Source organism: Podarcis pityusensis (genome assembly GCF_964106645.2).
Source record: "Podarcis pityusensis genome assembly, chromosome: 6".
Classification (NCBI taxonomy): domain Eukaryota; kingdom Metazoa; phylum Chordata; class Lepidosauria; order Squamata; family Lacertidae; genus Podarcis; species Podarcis pityusensis.
This window is the reverse complement of record NC_138030.1, coordinates 61,059,808-61,081,195: the sequence shown is the minus strand read 5'-3', so window position 1 is coordinate 61,081,195 and position 21,388 is coordinate 61,059,808. Positions and strand designations below refer to the sequence as shown.

The 21,388-nt window shown below is 41.3% G+C and overlaps 1 protein-coding gene across 14 annotated transcripts in view; it reads left to right on the top strand.

Moving 5' to 3' along the window:
* The window catches only part of DOCK7 (dedicator of cytokinesis 7), a 108,746-nt gene extending 88,700 nt beyond the window's left edge, over nucleotides 1-20,046 (top strand). For 4 of the 14 annotated variants that reach the window (XM_081011725.1, XM_081011712.1, XM_081011713.1 and 1 more), the window contains 13 exons: nucleotides 426-584; nucleotides 1,351-1,451; nucleotides 1,542-1,734; nucleotides 2,442-2,585; nucleotides 3,746-3,877; nucleotides 5,640-5,654; nucleotides 13,514-13,648; nucleotides 15,085-15,174; nucleotides 15,735-15,971; nucleotides 16,526-16,669; nucleotides 17,941-18,047; nucleotides 19,070-19,237; nucleotides 19,547-20,046. In XM_081011725.1, the coding sequence (XP_080867851.1) occupies nucleotides 426-584; nucleotides 1,351-1,451; nucleotides 1,542-1,734; nucleotides 2,442-2,585; nucleotides 3,746-3,877; nucleotides 5,640-5,654; nucleotides 13,514-13,648; nucleotides 15,085-15,174; nucleotides 15,735-15,971; nucleotides 16,526-16,669; nucleotides 17,941-18,047; nucleotides 19,070-19,237; nucleotides 19,547-19,589 (1,668 nt within the window). In that variant the 3' untranslated portion in view covers nucleotides 19,590-20,046. The other 10 variants (XM_081011718.1, XM_081011722.1, XM_081011714.1 and 7 more) reach the window with 5 other exon arrangements.
* Nucleotides 20,047-21,388: the final 1,342 nt, after the last annotated feature.

The window sequence follows — 21,388 nt, the reverse complement described above, 5'->3', positions numbered from 1 at the left end:
GGGGGGGGATTACAGAGGACCAAATAGAGAGGGCTGGAGGGCCTCACTGAGGCCTCTGGCCTGAAGATACCCACCCCTGGTATAGTGTTTCTGTAAGCATGGGGTGCAATGCTTATTCAAACTGGTGCAAGAGAGGACAAGTGAGGAGCACTGATTTTTTGAGGGTCATATATTTTAAATGGGAATAGTCACACACAGACCAAAAGGCTTGTGTCGTCTTTAAAGGAGAACACTTTAATCTGGAGTTAAACAACTCAGCTATAAATTAATCATATGGATGGATGGATGGAGTTCTGGCCAGATCCCCTTCAGGAAAATCAAACGTGTTTGCTGTACTTTTTGATTTGGGACTGCGATGCCTATTAAGCTGGTGTTGTCACCTGACGTTATTGGCGCAGTAACAATTTTTTGTTTGTTTGTTTCAGAACTTTGCCAGAGTGAAAATGCAGGTGACCATGTCACTCTCATCTTTAGTAGGAACATCTCAGAATTTTAATGAGGAGTTTCTGAGACGTTCTCTGAAAACCATTTTGACCTATGCTGAAGAGGACCTGGAACTAAGGGAAACAACGTTCCCTGATCAGGTTAGGAGGAATAGTACTTGACATAGATAAGTATGGGTTGTTTTATTTCCTTAAGACCCACAATTTTCAGCTTACTTGCTTTTAGACTCAATAGGATGTTGATCCATATTGGAATTTCTGATGATGCAAAACCTGAATGTGAACATGGAGTGATACATGAACATGTAATCAGATGGGGGGGGGGGCTTCAGGTCCCATAATCCTTGACCAATGGATGTGCTGACTGGGGCTGATGGGAGTTGAAGTCCAGCAACATCTGTGGGGCATCAGATTGGATATCCCTAGTTTGTTTTTTTTTTTTGTGGTGAGGGTTTCTTTTGTATTTGTGTTGTGCTCTGCATCACTCTGAAATCCAATCTGATGGAAGTTGGTCTAAAAAGGTCTCACATAAAATAAAATAACAATAAATAATTGTGTTAAGGTTCAAAACCAGACAGATTAAATGGTGAAATGAACAACAACAAAAAACGAAGTCTGACTTGACATTTCTAAGAAACTGCTCATCCACTCAAATAATTCAGTCCAACTTTGCTGAATGAATGAATGAATGAATGAACATAGAATTAACAAATATTGACTGGCGATGAATGCAAAATTTGAAATACTGGAGGGGAACATGATGTCTCCCTGGCACGATTCGTTTTTAAAAAATAAACAATGGCAAGTGATTTTCACAATTGAATTCCTGTCAGACAAATTCGAAGTAACCAACAAATCCTTGTTTGGCACAGAATATTTGTTTCAGATACTTTCCCTCCCATTTCAGGTCCAAGATCTTGTGTTCAACCTCCATATGATCCTGTCTGATACAGTTAAGATGAAGGAGCACCAAGAAGACCCAGAGATGCTTGTGGACTTGATGTACAGGTACAGTTTTACTGGATATTTTGCCGTCTTAAGAAAATGTGAGTAAGTAAACATACACTGATATGACTCTCCTGGGTTTTTGAAAACTAGAATTGCCAAGGGATACCAGAATTCCCCAGACCTACGACTCACCTGGCTACAGAACATGGCTGGGAAACACTCAGAGAGAAGCAATCATGCAGAATCTGCACAGTGTTTGGTCCACTCTGCAGGACTCGTTGCTGAATACTTGAGCATGCTTGAGGATCGGAAATATCTCCCCGTAGGATGCGTTACATTTCAGGTAATGTTCTTTGTTTACAAAACCGCAAAGCTGGGCTTCTTGCCTTTCCACAAAGCAATGATGTAAGCCCCCCAGAAAACATAGCGTTGTCTATATTAAAAGAACATTTCCCAAAAATTCATGGGATATAATTGCATTGCTCCACTTTGGCTGCTGGTACAATACATTGAAGACACATTGGCTAAAAGCTCTTTCTATTATTAATTCCAGCCATGTACAAAGGAATTTGCCATACTTGTTTACTTGCTGCATAATTCCTAAAGTAGTTTGGTTTCATGTTTCTTCTCAAAGAGGATGGGTCATTGGTACAGTGGCTTTCCCCCCAAAAAAATAACATCTTGTGGGTAAACCTGTATTTCAAATTAACATTCTGTAGAGCAAAAACAAAAAACTAAAGTTTAATTGCATGTTACTATGTTCTCGAAGCTACTAACATGAATTTGACCAAACTGCGGGAGGCAGTGGAAGACAGGAGTGCCTGGCATGCTCTGGTCCATGGGGTCACGAAGAGTCGGACATGACTAAACAACTAAAAAACAACAACATGTTCCATTAGAGTAGGACTTCGGCAGAATGGAAGCTGCTTTGGTTTCAGACTTTGCAGCAGAGCATTGCCTGAACCTGGTGATGAATGAATTTTAAATAGGTTTTTTTTCAGTGTCTCTGGAACTGTAACTGCTGAAAGTAAACGTTATATATTTCCTCAGAACATCTCCTCAAACGTCTTGGAAGAATCTGCAGTTTCTGATGATGTCGTATCGCCAGATGAAGAAGGAATATGCTCGGGAAAGTATTTTACTGAAGCAGGTCTGGTTGGATTGCTGGAGCAAGCTGCAGCCTCTTTCTCCATGGTAGAAGAGTTTAATACATGTATTTAGTACAGTACTCCCTTATGGTTGCATAGTATATACGATCAGTGTCCTGCATTGGGGTGGGGAACCACAGGCCTGAGGGCCAAATGCAGGCCTCTGGATTATCCCCAGGCCACACCCCTTCTCATAACATGGCCCCTCCCCCTGGACCCCACCTCTCACCTGCTCTGCATTCTTCTCAAGTGTTCTTGAGCTGCGATAAAGCCTCTTGTTTGTTTGAATGGAGAGAGAGGGAGGGATGTGGACATAGAAACCTCTGGCTTGAATACAGCCTAGCATACACAGGTGAGAATCACATCAGTTGTTTCGCCCACTTTTGCCTCTGGCCACACTCACAGCTGGAATGGGGAATTTCCAGGTGGGAATGCAGGCCAGAAAATAGTTCCCCACCCCTGATCTGCATGTAAGTAAACACTGGGCGCAACTCAAATGCACAATGAAAAGTATAGAAGCTTCAGTATTTGCATTTCAGCTGCTCAGCTGCACTGAATTCAGTCGTTTAAGTGGCAGCAGCATTGACTCAAGTTGCTTGCGAACCAGCCCACGTATTTTGTGCCATTGGAATCATGGCTAAGCTGGTTCTCCAACATGCTGTGCTAAATCAGGATCCAACTGGAATGTGCATTCAGAAGTTGCTATGAAACCTTGTTCAGCACTACAGTTCCTCAAATTTCTGTGTCATCAAGGTTGGCCTTGACCATGTAGTGTTAGGAAGCTTCTGTCTGTGGATTGGAACACAGTTTTATATAATCTTTAAAAAGGCTCTCATTCCATGGGCTGAAGCAAACATGCTGGCATCCCAGCACAGCTGCTACATAAGCTGTTAGCTGCTTCCTTCACACATGGACCAGCACATGAGCTGGGAGTCTTAAATCAGTATTCATCAAGTTTAAATGGGCCTTTGATGCATGGAGTCTTGCAAACTTTTGGCAAAATGTACATTTGCACAGGTCTGACACACGACTGATACTTATATCAGGCATTACTTATTCCATCTCAGTAACCAAATAATCCAAAGCAAGTGTTTTAATTTCATTATTGTAATATAAGCATTTTAATAACATATTGTACTCAGGCTGTTGCATGTCTGTTTTTTTGATGGATCGATAAAACCGCCTGACATGGACACTGTTTTGTAGGCTGGCATGTATGAAGCAGTCAACGAGGTTTACAAAATCCTCATTCCAATTCATGAAGCTAACAGAGATGCCAAGAAGCTTGCCACAATTCACGGTAAACTCCAGGAAGCATTCACCAAAATAGTTCATCAGGTAATGACTTAGGCTCTTGCTTGTAGTGTGGAGATCCTTAAAAGTATTTGTGTCATTTTCCCTTCAAGTTACATTGAAACCTCAATGGCAGTTGTTTTCCAGGTCATCAAAGCATTCAAAATATGGAGAGCTTGTGGACAATATTGCAAAGTGTAAAAAATCAGCAAAACTAGGCAAAGAGAGCAATCAGATAAATCCTAATTTTTCCAGAGCCATTCACCTAAGTCAGGTTACTCTAATGTAGTGTACTGCAAATTCATTCCTTGCTTGTGTTTTCCAGGCTAGAGACTGACTTCACAACATGTGAAAGTGTAGTTAAGGTGTTTTCATACTGCAATCCTGTTTACTCCCATTAGTTACTTAGCTGTAAGTAAGCGGGTATAATATTGCAGCCCAAAGCTATATATAGCTGGACAGCCTGGGGATTTAATTTTGCTCTTTTGCATTTTGAGCTACCTTTTTGGCAGGTATCTCTTTTTTGGTGCTGCAACATCTCTCTGCTTGTGCAAACCGTGACCTGCATTGTAGAGGCTGCGTAGTAATGAATGACTCTACTTTTGGGTGTGGAGAAGTGGGCTGGAAGTGTCACTGACAGATGGCTCCATGGGCCAAGAGAAGAGCCCAGTGGAGGCATTAAAGCTCCCATGTTCATCAGCATGGGAAGAAGAAGTGAGGCTGCTGCAAGCAGCCCTCTCCCATCTCACACACTCCAGTCTGTGCCCTGCCATGTTGTCTGCATCTACAGCACAAATGTTGGGGTGGGACGGGGTTCTCGCATGTATAGTTATAGAGACGAAGGACCCCTCTCTGCAGACATTCATGCAGCACACGTGGATACCAAGAGAAGAGCATGTGACTCAATGCGGTCCTGCTTCTTCCATGTTGATGAGTGCAACAGCTAAATTTTCTATGGTATGTGGGGGCCAAAACAAGGGCAAGTTGGCACCACAGCAGCTGGGATCAGATTAGACTCTAAGCAAAACTTAAGGCACATTCCCAGGCAGTTCAGGCTAACGGCAGCTGAATTTAACCATGGTTAATTAACATGAAAGCTAATGTTAAGCATGCCCCCTTAAGCATTTGAAACCAGGATTTGAAGCTGAACAGTGGGTGCCTGGGCACAAAATTACAGCCAGCTGTTGTCCATATACTGATAAATGAGGGCACTTGCATCTGTGCAGGGCCTCCAGAGGCTCTGCTAGATTGAGGCTATTATTTTCCATTTTGGTTACATTTTTACTTCCTGAATTTAGCAGGGAGATACTGTTTGGACAGCTGGTTGTGCCATATGATTATTTTTAACTGGAGCTCAAGCACAAATGAAGAATGGTTTGCATTTTGCTTTACAGATATAAACAACAATGACACAAAATGAGTACTGCCATTCATTACTTGGGAACTGCAATTGTGTTCCACAGCATGCCGTTCAGCGCGCAAAAACTGAATTCCTCCAGCAGGACTAACCTGGGTTTCAGTAGCTGAACTTCAGGCTGGAATGGTGAATGCAATGTAATAATTTCCGATTGCCAGAGGATTTGCATTTACATTCGATTTCCAGCGCCCGATAATGGAGCTTCTTCATACTTAATATTCTGGGCTATGAAACGAAAGGCTAACTTAAATGTGTGGCAGCTAAGCCATTTCAAGTGCACAGCACCTTATTGTTGATGGTTATGTTTTGGCCTTTGAAAAGGAGCTGGTCTTGTTCCTGTGACATACCTTTTTGTTTTTTGTTTTTTTTGTTTTACTTTTTATTACGCAGAGTACTGGCTGGGAGGTAGGTAATGTTTTAGTTAGTAAAGAACACTAATAGATTGGTCTGATGATGACTCCTGCCCATGCTTTGCCCACATGTGCTAGCTGTGGGTATTTCTGTTGCTGTCTGCTATTGACCTGAATTAATTAACCAAAGAAGTATCAGTAAAACTGTTGTGGTCATTTTAGACAATTTAGGTAGTGCATGAATGCATTTGTATTATGACACTAATGAGGTTCTTTGGTGAATGAGCCACTTTTTACCATCACTAGTTTGTTATTTTTGTATTCCATTTCTCATCAATATTGACACAGAATACCATTTCTTCCTACCATATTTTCACCCCCCAACACAGGGGTCGATTTAAGTTCTAATGCTCAAAGACCTTGAATGCAAAAAACTGTTTCCCGTTAGAAAGACGTTCACTCGTATCCTAACGTATAACTGTAGTATTAATACTCTTCTGCTACATTAAGCTCTGAGCAAGAGTGAAATGAACTTGAGTTTAGTTCCAGCTTTCAAATCTCTTAAGAATTAGGTCATGGGCTTCAACTGGGTGCCAAGATAGAGTCTTTTGTACAAAATTCAAGATGTACAAAATTCAAATTCCTCTGCAGCAGTTCAGTGACCTGATACAGCTGATTCTGATGTATGTCTGGACCCAAACCATGAAAATAATCCTTGAAGATCTTGTGGGAGATACAATCCACCAACCTTGCCCTGGCTTGTATAAGAATGCCAGTTTCATCATCCCATGGACTGGGGGAGGGTCTACAGAGAATTATATGAAATAGAGACTCTGCCTCAGCCTTTGTTTTGCTGAAAAGATTTCCTAAGATTCATGAAGCAAGCTTAGAGGTTGTACAGTTCCCTTGCTTCCTGGACTGTGCACTACCTCCCGAAACCTTAGAATTCTGCCTTTGAGATTTGTGGTTAGTGCCCAGACTTTGACAAAAAGCAGAAAGACCCCTTTTGTGTTATTTGATTAGCTGTTTGGAAGTTACTGATATGGTTCTAATATGGCCCATCATACTGAGCAAATTTCCAGCCCAACTGCCTTTTAGATAATCATGCCCCTTAAAGACTTGCACATTTATTTTTCAGACATCTCAAGATTCTTGGTTCTTTTTGCTGCAACGGCCTAAGATGGCTATCTGTCGGGAAATAGTTATAATGGAAAATACTGCAACAAATATCCAAGACTATAAATAGATAAGTTTGAACGCGGACACCTTCATTTTTTGTCACAGGACAGGCACATTCTTGAGAGTGGCATGGTTTGCACATAACACTAAGACATGGTTTAATAAATCATGGTTTAATTTTCTCGCCTGAACCCCGCCCAGTAGCTTTATCATGGTTTATTAACCACAAGCAAATTATGCTAATAAGCCATGGTGTGCTTTTTGTTTAGAAACCCCGGCTTATGTTAACCATGGCATAAAGCTCAGTGTGAACTCATCCAAAATCAGATTCCCGTTGAAATAATTGGTGGTACAGGGCACAAGTATGTAAGCCCTTCTGATTTCAGTGGGACTCGAGTACCTCTAATTTCCTTACAGTTGTGTTTAAAATGTACCAATCAAACCTCCATCCTCATTTAAAAACAATAGAAGTGTCTCCAAATACATATCTTTTATATACACCAACGCAGACCAATTTTGTAAGGAATTTTAAGAATTTGGTACGTAGCTGAAATATGTGTGTTTTGCATTCTCTTGTTGTTGTTAGTAAATATGTGAATAGTTTTTGGATTCCACCTCCCCAAAAGCTGTACAAGTTCTGATTTCTGCTTCTGATTTTCTCTGACTATGTTGCTCTGTCAGATAAGAGTCCGGCTCTCTTGTTTAGAGCTTTGGTTCAGAAGAGCAATTACAAACAAGTCAAAGCATCATCAAGGCATGTAATATCAAGAGTGCTAATTCCATGACCCGCCATCTGCAACGAGAGGCTTGGGGACCCAAAATCAGTTTTGGAGCTGGTGTGCTTTTTTGTACCACCTGGGAGCTGGCCCAAGCACGTGCAGCCTTTTACAATGCCCACTTTAACCGAAAGGCAAAGTTCATGTCACACAGACTCTCCATTTAGCTCAAGCGCTTGCTTGAAGTGGCACCCATACAGTTTGGTTGCTTCCGTCAACTGCACCATGATTCACCTCCCCCCGAAGGGTTTCCCTGGTGGTGTTAAAATTGGCACAAAACCACAGCAAAAGGCAGTTTGTGGCTGTTCCATTAATGGGACAACAGCCTGCGAGCATCTTTTCTGATCAATGTGTGTGATGCTAAATCGACCCCTGAAGTATATCCTGTCATCAGTTACAATTTTAACATTATTCAGTAATGTTCTATTGCATGGTAAAACACACCCATGGTTTATGTTCTTGTCCACTGCTTTGCACTTGAACTTTCCTCTTGCTGGACTTTTTCCTTCTGTGTGGCCTTTTAATACCCATTGCATGTTATTTACCCAGTTCCAGTTTTTAAAATACCTTTTTTGTTTTGTTTATTTGCTGCCAAATGCTGCTTATTTGTTTTGGATTTTCCCTAATCAAAATACTTTCTGTTTTCTCCTCTATTGCCCTGGTTGCTGATCCTCCTCCCCACTTTTACTATTGTCTGTTGTGGTAAGTTCCTACTAAGTTGTTGGTGTTTGTTTTTTTTTAAAACTCCCATGGCATCCCCCAATAATTTCATTTTACCAATGACTTATGCCAGCTCAGGGGTTTATGAAACGCCACACAAATCAATCCCAATTAGGTTTGTACGGAAAAAAACTTCCCAGCTAACTCCTAAAGTTAAATGTTCGTGGAGGAGTGGTTTTTCCTCATGGAAAGGGGGTTGAACTTAAGTAGGCCTTTTGGCTTCTTCAACTCTGATGTTACAAATTCGAATGCCAGGTTAGCCATTTCACTGCAATGAAAAATGTGGCATTATTGACTCTGATCAGACGGCCTTGGGCATATTTGCACTTCCCTGTGGATAACAGCAGGGCCAAATTCGGCGACAATTTTTGTTGTTTTTGGCTAAGTAAATCCAGTTGGCAAAGGTTTTGGTTCATGTGCAGAAGGAGCCTCTTAAAACTTTGTACCCAACAGATATTTACCATGCATAACAACATATTATGAACCCTTCATAAGTCATGACGGCTGTTATACCTGCTCTGCCAGTTCTGTAATGACTCTACAGTGTTCACCTTCATTCTCTTTGCCTACCAAGGAGCTATTATTTTTTCTCAAAATAATAGATTTAAATGCTTTATAATAACTTCCTTTCTCATAACTGCATTTTAGCACCTCTCAGAAACAAAGACCATGGACTTTTAATTTGTTTTGTTTGCTTGAAAGCAAGGGTTTTGATTTTTGTGAAAACCTTTGGGCAAAATTATAGAGCCTTCATGTATTCAGAACACACTTGGAACAATAACATGATGACATATGATGTTATTGATGTCCCCATCTTTTGCCTGTTGTTTATGGAACTTTGTGCTTTGGTTCTTGTGTTGCACACATTCCAGCATGCTCTGGGTTGACATTTCCCCAAAATCTTCCTAGGCATTGATCCATCAACACCCCCCCCATTCCCCTCCCCACAAATTAATGGAAGCTAAATGGAAAGAACCTTCGTTATAAACACCACCTCCTAATTTGTCTTAGGTGACCATTGTTAAAGCTTAGAATGATGCTTATTTGTTTGAAACTCCAGTCATAATAGTACTTTTGATTCATTACATAAGTTTCCTTAAGTGTCTCATGATGTTGCCAAGATTATTAATGGAAGTTAGAGCAATTAGCAGACAATGCTGCCCAAGCCAAACAGCTTACCTTTCCTACTACAAAAATCAAGGAGAACCCTAAAGTTTGTGGCATATGTGGAGGGGGAGCCTCCAGGAGAGCAAGTTGGGTTCTCTAAAAGCCTAGAGAGAGTTGCAGAGATTTAGAAGGTGCCTGCTCATGTGTGGACAAGCACTGTCAGCCATAAAATTACCTGTTGTCCTTCAGTCCTTTTTATCAAGTTCATTGTCGCTTTTATGGAACATTGCATACTTTACACTTTCCTACAAGGTTCTTATGATGCACATAATTCATAAGTGAATTATGCACGTGTTGTCTATTTTGCCACATGTTGTGTGTGTTCAGAAGCAGCTGTGATTCCCACTGCATGTGCCAAGCTAAGTATGTGTGTTTTCTGCCAATGGCAGTCAGTGTACATGCCTTTCCCCCGCAAATGGAAGCAATATCACTGTCCGAGAAACATCATGTACACAGTGGCCCTGAGTGACTTCTAATGCTTTGGATTGTCATTGGGGATAACAGTAAGTGGATTTATGTGGATGAAAGCCATAAGGTACAAGTGTTCAGAGAGAGAGAAGAGTGTTCCACAGTTGTAGGATACACATATAATTATGAATATAAGCTTAAATGCAACCCAGGCGCTTAACTTAGAGATGACATCAGAGTGGCTGAAATGTATTTGGGGGTCTTTCTCAATTTTCATGGAACACTTGATACCGTCCACTGGTACAGAGGATATGCTGAGGGATGTCAACTCTGGTAGCTTACTTGAGTCAACCTTGTTTTTATATAGGCCAGTTGGGATTAACACAGACTGAAGTTGTCTGTGCTACTATTCCAAGACGGGGGAAATTAATCTGTAGGCTTCCCAACACTGACTCCCTGCCCATTCTGCAACTTCCTTAGGGTCGTGTAAGTAGTCCGTTGGCTGTTTCCACCTCCCTTGGCAGTTCATGGGCCTGCTCCAGTTTCTGTCCTGGGTATTGACCAATCTAGTTAACTATCAGAATCTTTGTTTATGGCCACAGCAGATTACCTGTCATTGAAGAGCAATGTCACATGAGAGGTTGGCGTTATTGCAAAAGTAGGCAGGTGTTCGCAGGACTGCTCTTCAGTAGTCCAGGCTAGGCAGTCAGAGAGTGGTAAGGGGTGGTGACTTCTCATCTTCTCAGGACCTTTTCTATAAGGTCCAGTAGCATTTTACTCTGTCATCCTATTCTGCTGGATGTATGGGACAACATCATGAAAATGGAGTGTCCTGATGGCATTATTTATTTCTCTCTCTAATCAACCTGGGTCCTAAAATTCTGGTTTGGCAGTGTCTGTCCAGGATATAGGGAGGGATGTGGAGAAGGTGTTTGAAGCTGAATCCAGAAAAGACTGAGTTGATTGGTAGGCCCTATGATCTGGGAGGGTCAGAAATATATTCTATTAATCATTTTGGCTTCCTAAAGCCAGTAAGGTGTAGTGGTTAGAGTGTCAGACTAGGACCTGGAAGACCAGGTTTAAATCCCCGCTTAGCCATGAAGCTCACTGGGTGACTCTGGGCCATTCTCTGCCTTTTAGCCTGGAGCTCCTTGGAGGGAAAAGTGGCATATAAATGCAATACATAAAGTCTGCAGACTTTTGCTGGATTGGTGGACCCAAAGAGTACGGTGGTACCTTGGTTCTTGAACTTAATCTGTTCCGGGAGCCTGTTTGACTCCTGAAACCATTTGAAAACCAAGGTGCAGGTTCCAATTCGCTGCAGGAGCTTCCTGCACTCAAGCAGAAGCCACGTCGGATGTTCGGCTTCCGAAAAACATTCACAAACTGGAACACTTCCGGGTTTGCGGCGTTCGGAGGCCAATTTGTTTGGCAACTAAACCGTTCGGGAACCAAGCTTCCACTGTGCTTGATAACTCCATTTAGAGAAGGTGCACTTTTTTCTCAGGTTACAAACTAACAACCACAAGAAATGTCTTCGTGCTCTCCAAGTTTGACTGTAGTAATAATGCACACTACCTGAGGATTCATCGTCACCTGGGAATGATGAAGTTGAGGATTACTACCACTTGAAAGGAATGGGCTGCTGTTGCTCCCAGACCTACACCAACATTTTTATATTTCAGTAACAATTAGAGATGCAGATTATGACTTACGAGGCCCTAAAGAGTTTTATCCTTGTATGTTCTTAGAGCTTTCGTTTCTCTTTTGTGTGCCCATCCTGACCGTTAACATAGGTGGACAATTTATTCTTGCATGGTCTCCCTGGATGACGTTTCCCCCAGGCCCCAGAGTATTATCCCAAATCGCTATCCATCCTTTCTGTTCAAGCTAGAATTGGAAGCTAGTGAGGGAGGCTTTGTTTATCTATTTTAATCCTCTTCTTTTTTCCTGTTAAGCATCTTTTGAAACGTGTTACTGGCCCAGAGACACCAAGGATAGGGTGGGATGCAAAGTTCAACAGCTAGTGCATCACATTGCTCCTTTTTTAATATAATTCTGAGTGCTGCAGCATAACTGTGCCATGAGAGTAAAGGTGAACATTTGGAGTACTTTTCTCAGCTTATATTTGTGACTATGTGCATGCAGTGTGAATTCTTTCAGTTGTGACTTGGTGGAAAGAAACTGCAGATTTGGTGGCTTCCATTTCAAACGATTTGCTGCTCTCTTATCTTTCAGTTTACATTTTTGCCTTCCACATAAGTGTGCACCACCTCCCAGTTTTATTGCTACAAGTGTTGGGTGTGTTAAGACGGCTCAGTTTACCACTGAGCCAAATGGAAGCAGCTGCTTGGAATCGTAATATAGGAGCATCTGTATATGCCAGAAGAATGCAGTTTAGCACTATGGTTCACCCCAGAAATTATGTGCTCAAAACAACTTGTCTGTTTTGAATTGCTGCGAAGTCACTTCCCCTACTATAGAGGGGGGGTGAATAGGTGGAGAGTTGACACACGACTCTGCATCTCAAAGACTCCCAAAACAAAAGTGGGAGAGGAACCTGGGAGGCTTTCCTAGCAGAAAGGATGGATTGGCATTCGAAAATTTGTGAATTGTCAGAGTGATCCATACAATTGCATGGAGATGCGATACCAGGTCTCCTTTCCAGTGTTTGTTCTGCAAATTGTACCACTGGAAAAACAAGAGATCCCAGGGGCACTAACATTTTACGGCAGCATGCGCAATATGTTCTCATGGACTGTGGCTACAGGAAAGTTTAGTGGTTGCCGCCTGATCCTGCTTTCATCTCTATTAGAGAACAGAATACAACATACGGCAGTCTAGTTTCCATAGCACTAATCACACTGATGCCGTCACATATAGAAGAAACCACAAGAGGGCATGATGTGGTGACAATATAATGCTATACCACTGTGCAGTCTCTCACAGCCCACACACCAAATGCGGGGGAAAGTTATTCCAACCAAGGCACCATCTCCGCCCCTTAAACCCATTTTATTCCCATTTTCGTAAATGATGAGCTGCAAAGAACAAATTAGATAGCACCAATTATTCCCCACATTTATTATTTCAGCATTCTGCTCTGATGATGACATAGTCCATGCCATATTTTAGGCCACAGTCCCAGAGAACGGAAGCATGCAAGTAAACTGAAGTCCAGCAAGAATCCCTAATGATTCTTGAGTGATCCAGACCCGCAAGGTGTTGGAAATTTGGCTTGGTCCAAACTCAGAGTGAGACCAACCTAACCAGTGGTAAATCTGTGCTGCTCCACCAGTGTCAAGAAAGCAAATAGCCACGACAGTGTTCCTTTCTGTAAGGTTGCTTTCTTGACTATTGCCAGCATTGCTTTCTAAACCTGTTAGGCTAGTTAAGTGGTCCCGTTCTTATGCCGAGCTACTGATTTTTATCCCATTGCATGATTGAGGCTAGCTTTCCCATAAATCTCGTAAGTGTATGGTTTAAATTTTAGTGTGCCCCTCCTTTTTTTTTTTTTTGCTGTAACTGGTTTACAGTTCTCTTTAGTCCTACTTGTTGGTTTGTTTGTTCCTGCATGGCATTGTGTTCAAAGGGAGTGTTAAAAGCAATGGAAAGATGTGAAGGGGCTTTTGTATTGAAATGCTATTCGTCTTTCTGCACCTAGGATGGTAAGCGGATGTTTGGTACATACTTCCGTGTTGGTTTTTATGGGACTAAATTTGGAGACCTCGATGAACAAGAGTTCGTTTACAAGGAACCGGCCATAACAAAATTGGCTGAAATTTCTCATCGGTTAGAGGTGAGATGGTCTCAGCAAGTCTAAAATACAATCCTGTCGTTACATGGGCTTTCAGGGAGCTCCCAGTATGTTTCCAAATGCAATTCAAAGTGTTGGTGCTGACCTTTAAAGCTCTCAGCCCTGTATTCCTGAAGGAGCATCTCCACCCCCATTGTTCAGCCCAGACCCTGAAGTCCAGCTCCGAGGGTCTTCTGGCGGTTCCCTCATCGTGAGAATTGAGGTTACAGGGAACCAGGCAGAGGGCCTTCTTGGTAGTGGCCCTTTCCCTGTGGAATGCCTTCCCGTCAGATATCAAATAAGTAAATAATTACACAACTTTATGAAGGCAGCCCTGTATCAGGAAGCTTTTTATGTTTGATGTCTTAATGTGTTGGAGGGCTGGCCAAAGTGGCTGGGGCAACCCAGTTGGATGGGTGGGGTATAAGTAATAAATAATTGTATTTGTAATTATAAAAAGAGTCAAGTTCAGGGATTACTTTATTCCCTCCCTCTGCAAAAAAACAAACACAAAAAACAACAACCTGTGTTCACCTGACCTGTGGTCCTGTCCACATAAGCTGTAGCATTCACATATGCAAGACAGCCATGAATAGGATTGTGGCTCAGTGCATGGGTGAAAAGGACCCTTCAGGTCAAGTAATTTCCAATCATTCACAAAGAGCAATCAAAGGTAGAAGCCCTATTTACTTTACTTTTTAAACCTTCACAAGGTAAATGTAGGCTCAGGTTTATCTTGTACCAAGATTAGCCCAGTTCTGAGCCATGGGGTTGCATTCAGACAACCATACCTTGGCTTAATAAGCTGAGATGTGAATGAGCCTCATGCACCCACAGACAGCTGCTTCACTTTTTGCTAGTCAGGAAGTTTCAGTTAGCTATAGTTTCCCCTTACAACTGGGAACTGATGTTTTCGAGCTTCTAAACAAGCCAGAATAGAAAGCCTTCGTTTAACATGGGCTTAGGACCCTGGCATGTTTAGGAGTCATTGACTATAGTTTCCCAGCTTGAACTGAGAGTTATATATATAGTTTATTAACTGCAGTTAATTAAGACTAAATCGTTACACTCATGAATGAAAGAACAAAACAGCTGCAGTCGGGGAACAAAGCTCACTCATATCTTGGCTTAGTGTCTGCTTTGGTGTGTAATGCGTGGTCTTTTAAACTTGTTTTGCTGCACATACTGTCCAGCGTATGATAAAATGATGGGATGTTTCCACATTGACAAAATACTTTTAGGCAGACTCCCCTCCCCACGTTATTATTTTTCCTCCCCCCACAAAAAAATAATTGTTCCCCAAAGTTATGCAGGCATAGTCCACACCACAGGCACAGTCCTAACTATTTTTCATGTGATTCTGCTAACATTGTGTGAAACCCTTCCTTTAAAACTTTGCTCCAGATTGTAAATTATAATAAATTGTTGATAATTTTCAGGGTTTTTACGGAGAAAGGTTTGGTGAAGATGTTGTCGAAGTAATTAAGGACTCTAACCCTGTCGACAAATGTAAATTAGATGCCAACAAGGTAAGAAGCTAAAAATAAGTATCAAGTTGGACATTCCTGTATCTGGTGTGAGAAGTGCCCTTGTTCCTGGCTTGTGCATGGCTACATACTATGGTTCCAGAAAATAAATTGAGTGGCTAAAATGATGCTGCACCAGGGCCATTTATCTCAGGATCTCCCTGACCTTATCCACACGCCTCTCTCAATCTAGATACAGGTATCAGGTAGCAGTTTTTAGACAATTCTGGTATAGAATATAATTGATGTATTGTATCACTTCATACTATATTTTCACCAGGGAGACTGGGGCAAGAGTTGTCTGCTTTCACCTACTTTTGTATCTTTGCAACTGGCTCTGAGATATAAGTTCAGAGTGCGGAGGACAAAATGGCAGCAAGCTTGTGCTTTCCACTGGTGTGGCCTCGTTCTGTCTCTTGGTTAATGCCCCTCGCTGCTCACTCACAAACATAAAAATTCTGCAGCAGGAGCAGCGTCATGAGTGAATGAGGGCCATGCGCGGTTGCTAATTGGCTGGTGACTATTCTGCAGTGTATTCCTACTAGTCTGTTTTTCTGCCCCAGGCCTATATACAGATAACTTATGTGGAGCCTTACTTTGACACATACGAAATGAAGGACCGGATAACCTATTTTGACAAAAACTACAACTTGCGGCGATTCATGTACTGTACACCCTTCACGTTGGATGGCAGAGCTCATGGTGAGCTGCATGAACAGTTCAAGAGGAAGACCATCCTCACGACATCACATGCATTCCCTTACATTAAAACCCGGATTAATGTTATTCACAAGGAGGAGGTGAGCCCTCAACAGTGATGGTAACTGTAAATTTAAGAGGGAGAAATGCCAGAAATAGAGGGGGAATGATTAACATAAAAAATAATGCGCTCAGTAAAGTTTCAGCTTGCTGATTATTGACTGGCATGTGTTTTAGATGCATTTACAAAGCTGCTTTTACTGCAAAAGCCTGAGAGGAGGAGCTTTTATTTCAGGTGTCAGGTTTTGATACTGATGATTACTATTGCCGGAAAACTGCTCTAATTTTTTCAGTAGTACTTTGCATCTAGCAACTGGGAAAAAGAAAAATCAACACACCTGTATAGCACAGTTGGTTACATTATGGTGCTGATAACACAAAGGTTGCAGGTTTGATCCCTGCATGATATGGAACAGTTGCATATTTCTGCATTGCAGGAGGTTGGACTAGATGATCCTCAGTGTCCCTTCCAACTCTACAATTCTATGATTCTCCCTTTCCTTATTTATGAGTCTAAATTAAATTTTCTTGTAATCACAGTGAAAAGAGAAGCCCCTGATGTTCTTCTTAAATTTTCCTGTGTTCGTTTCCTTAGATCATTTTGACACCAATTGAAGTCGCCATTGAGGATATGCAAAAGAAAACCCAAGAGTTGGCTTTTGCAACACATCAAGATCCAGCAGATCCCAAAATGCTCCAGATGGTGCTTCAAGGTTCAGTAGGCACAACGGTAAATCAGGTAAGGATACAGAACTTGTAGGCCCTGTCAGTGTATTGATCACAAAGGTCCATGAGTACAACCATCAAGACTTGCTTATTTTAAAAAACGTTGTCAAAAATGGGTTCTGACTATATATTGCATATAAACAGTAATAATAGTGTGTATATATATATATAACTTGTTTTGTATTGAAGAACTAAGAGGACAGTATTATTGAAGTAATGGCTAACAGAGTATGTGCAAATGCAAGTAATTTGAGTGTGTAGAAGCAAAGTGGTTCTGTGAGTTAACAGCAGAAGCAAGAGGTGGACACTTTTGATTGAATGGAACATGTGATGTAATAATCTCCCCTTCCCAGGATAGAACATCTCTAAAAAACGATTCACTTTTTTTTTTAAGGCAGACATTTCACTGAATAGTAGTACATAATACATGTTTGCTCCGAAGAAAACCCTATTGAGTTCAATGGGACTTATTCCTAGGTAAACATGCATATGTGATACCTAAAAACTAGAGGTCAGTGCCCACCAACAAGTAGGGGTAGGTGTCAGACCGAATCAGTATTTGAATCTTTGCTAAGTTCAACTGCATTGTGTGGAGGGAGCCACAAATATTTCATGAGAGTGTGGTGGGTCCTAATTTGAGATCTGTTTGTTTGCATCCTTAGAGCTGTTATAGGCAACATTTGAAAGCAATCCTTGTGCAACTCTGCCTTCTCCTTGACAGTTGCATAAATGTCAACGTAGATAGGAAGAGAAGGGAGGTTGTGGAGTGTGGTCGTAGTGGGGAGACAGCCTAAAGAAATTCTGTGGAGTCTTCCATGTATGTGAAATGATTCCAGTAGCCAGCCCTGCAGAAGTATTTCACTACCTGCCTCCTCTTAGATTGGCTAAGAAGTTAGATTGGCTTCAACCAGAGCCAGGGCCTTTTCAACTCTGGCTCCGGCCTGGTGAAACGCTCTGCCTCATGAGACCAGGGCCCTGCAGGATCTGATTTCTTTCCGGAGGGCCTGTAAGACAGAGTTGTTCCGCCTGGCCTTTGGCTTGGAGCCAATTTGATTCCCTCCCTCTTTCTTTTTTCCTTTCCTTCTCCTCCTGCGATGAGGCTACATTTTAATATTTTAATGTTTCAATATTTTAATGTTGTATTTTAATTTTGTTTTTAAGTTGTAATCATTCAACTTGTTTTTATTATTGCTTGTAAGCCGCTCTGAGCCTGGCCTTGGCTGGGGAGGACGGGGTATAAATAAAAATTATTATTATTATTATTATTATTATTATTCTTTAAAGGGACCACTAGAGGTTGCACAGGTTTTCTTATCAGAGATACCCAACGATCCTAAGCTCTTCCGTCACCATAATAAACTACGGCTTTGTTTCAAAGACTTCACAAAAAGGTATTGTGTTTCAATTAACATCTCTTTTTTCCCATTTTAATTGTCCTAAAAAAGATCATGATAGATATGTTGATCAATTGTCTTCTGGTGGGTCTGATTACTTACTTTAGTCCCTTCTCACCATGCAGCCCCAATGTACAGTTGTACATCAGAAGTCGAACAGAATCCGTTCCAGAAGTCCATTCGACTTCCAAAACATTTGGAAACCAAGGCATGGCTTTCGATTGGCTGCAGGAAGCTCCTGCAGCCAATCGGAAGCCACGTCGGACATTCAGGTTCCAAAAGAATGTTCACAAACTGGAACGCTCACTTCCGGGTTTGCGGCGTTCAGGAGCCAAAACGTTCCGAGTTGCAAGGCGTTCAACTTCCAAGATACTATATATTGCTTCTTAATTCATTTCTGCATAATTTAGAAAATTCCTTGAAACTTTATCCTACATTCCTCAAAAATGCACTACTAAGGCGTGCAACAGATTTGGCATTATTAGGTGGCACTGATGTTCTTCCAGCACATCTTGGCCTTGATCCATGAATGCTGACGCACTTCTGCATCCTTTCAGGAGCAGTCCCCTTTTTTCTTTTCTAAACAAGGGGCATTTTGTACATGTACGGTGAGATTTTCCTGCTGTTAAACAAGGAAACACAGAAAACCTCACAGTGCTTTGTATTTACCTTTTATATACATGTTGGAGAATCATGTATAGCCAGCTGCATTGGTACAGAAGCAGTAGTTTCATTTCTTTTTAAATGCTGTTAGACAGCTTTAGAGAAATCAGATTTCTAGGATGACTTGTCGGAGACATCTACTCCAAGAAGCAGAAAGACTGATGTTTTATTGTGTGAAAGCCAATTTTGGCATTGCGGTCACGCTGTGTTGGAAGTTTCGGATGTTTCCAAATAAGTGCAATTAGTGTTGTGACCCAAGGAGTGTACGCAAAGGAGACAGATACAATGCTGCTGGCTGGCTCCAAGAGGGTAGACTATGGTCACTTTCCTATCGTCTGAATTTTTTTGTTTTCTAGGTGTGAAGATGCACTGCGCAAGAACAAGAGCCTGATTGGTCCAGACCAAAAAGAGTATCAGCGAGAGCTTGAAAGAAATTACCACCGTCTCAAGGAAGCACTTCAGCCTCTGATCAATAGAAAAATTCCCCAGTTATACAAAACGGTTCTTCCTGCTGCTTGCCACAGGTAATTCTTATATATGTTAACATCGCTTGTTAATGTTTCTTTAAAAGGTCTCCTGGATAGGAAAAGTACATGGGAAGGCAAATTGAAAATTCCTATCTGTAGTGATATAAAATCCTTACAATTACTTTACTAACACCCCTATATCTGTGGCCCTAAGCCCTGTTTCTCACAGACCAGAGCCCTGAGATAGGCGACTAGTTAATTTTATAGCTGCATATGCAAACACTTTGTGTAGCAGAATATTACTCACCACCAGACTCTGGCGTTCAGCTTGGGAAGTAGCTTATCTCACTGTTTTTTCCTCCCCAGAGACTCCTTCAGCAGAATGAGCCTTCGCAAAATGGACATCTGAGCACCTTAAAATACACTTAAGAATTTTAAGGTATTGAACAAACGAGTGCAGTGTCATCAACACCGGGAATTTTTTATAAGTTTTATTTGGAAATAAAACTTTGGACTTTGTTCAGGACACCATGCACACATTTTACCAATTTACATGGAAGTGTTAAGTGGCCAAATTTCCCTTCTGAATTATTATATAGACTTCAAACCTTTTTTAACCCCATGGCAACAGTATACAAACTACTGGTGAGACTGTAAACACAACTGTTTTTTAAGACATTTTTTAATATTCAGAGGTACTCCAAATGCATCAACCATTATTTATAGCATTCTTTAATGTTAAATTTGTTTTTGTTTTAGTTCATATATTTATTTTATATTAGGAGCATTTGCAAATGCATTTAAACCATTTTTAATGCAGTGTTTCTTTTAATGGTACCATTAAATATTTGAATGTTTACACTTTATTTCTTGGTGTGCCAGCTTTTAAAATTCATCTTTGTGTGAAAAAAGATCCTAGAGAAAGGTAAGTACAAAATGCTTTTAAAGGATGCTTTCATTTTTAAACTTTTGTGCCACGTGGCTAGAGTTATATTGGGCTTGTGCCTCAAAATGCTGGGATGACCTTGGGGATATGGGGGTCCACAAAAGCCAACCTGTTTCTAAAGCGCTAATTTCCAGGTTCAAATACTGTTTTGGGTCACTGAAAGTGAAGCAGGGACTTTTGGCTTTCAAGCAGACACGAGGTGATAAGTAGCTCGTCTCTTTCATTCCTGTTGCAAAGCTAAGCTGGCTTCAGCAAAGGATGCTGCACAGGAAGGAAGGACTTGTTTAAAGTAGACTGGGTGTTCACATGATGTATTCATTACATAATACTACTACCGCTTCAGTGATGCTTGTTTTTTGCAAACTGCTAGTTCAGCATCAAGGCTGCAATCCTAACCCCTTATTTGAGAGTAAGCCCCAATTCAATTCAGTTGATTGACAAACATTTGTAAACCACTTAATACTGAGAAAAACCTCTAAAGCAGTGACTAACTTCTCAGTAGATATGCCGAGTGCAAAATTTTATGATTCTCTTCGAAAACTATACCAGCATACTGGAAAATGTGGTAACGGCCTTTAGCCAAAAATACCTTTAGTCCACCTTGTGTTCAATTACAAATCATATTTGAAAGGGGTGAAATCTGTAAAGCCACTACTGTTAGAATAGTGTTAAGGTAAGTGGAGTACATTGCAAATTCAGTTCACAGATTACCCAAAACCAAACCTAGTTTTAGCATCACATGTACATTCAATAGAAAGTACCAACCAATCAAACCTCCCTTATGGAGCCCATGCATTTGTTGCCTTCAAAAGTACTGCATGCCTAAAATGTGAAGCGGTCCTTAGAAACTGGAACCCTCTGTATTGGTACCTAGCTATGCTTATCTTTTAAAGAAAAATTTCAGTAGTTTAAATATTTATACTAAAGTAGCTTAATCTGAACTCAGAAATAAAACTGGAACACCAAGTCATGTATGCATTCCTACCTTGAAACTGAGATGAGCATCCCACTACATATTTTGACTATATGAGGAACAATGGAGAAGGGTAAGGGCACAAAAGAAGCAATTACCGTATTTTTTGCACCATAACACTCACTTTTTTCCTCCTAGAAAGGGGAAATGTCTGTGCGTGTTATGGAGGGAATGCCTACGGGGGCGGGGGGGATCTGCTGCAGTCGTGAGCAGAGGATCCATGGTTCCCCTTCCTTCCCTCCTCTGTGGCTCGCTTTGAAACTGCAAGGCGGGGAAGAGCCACTGAGTG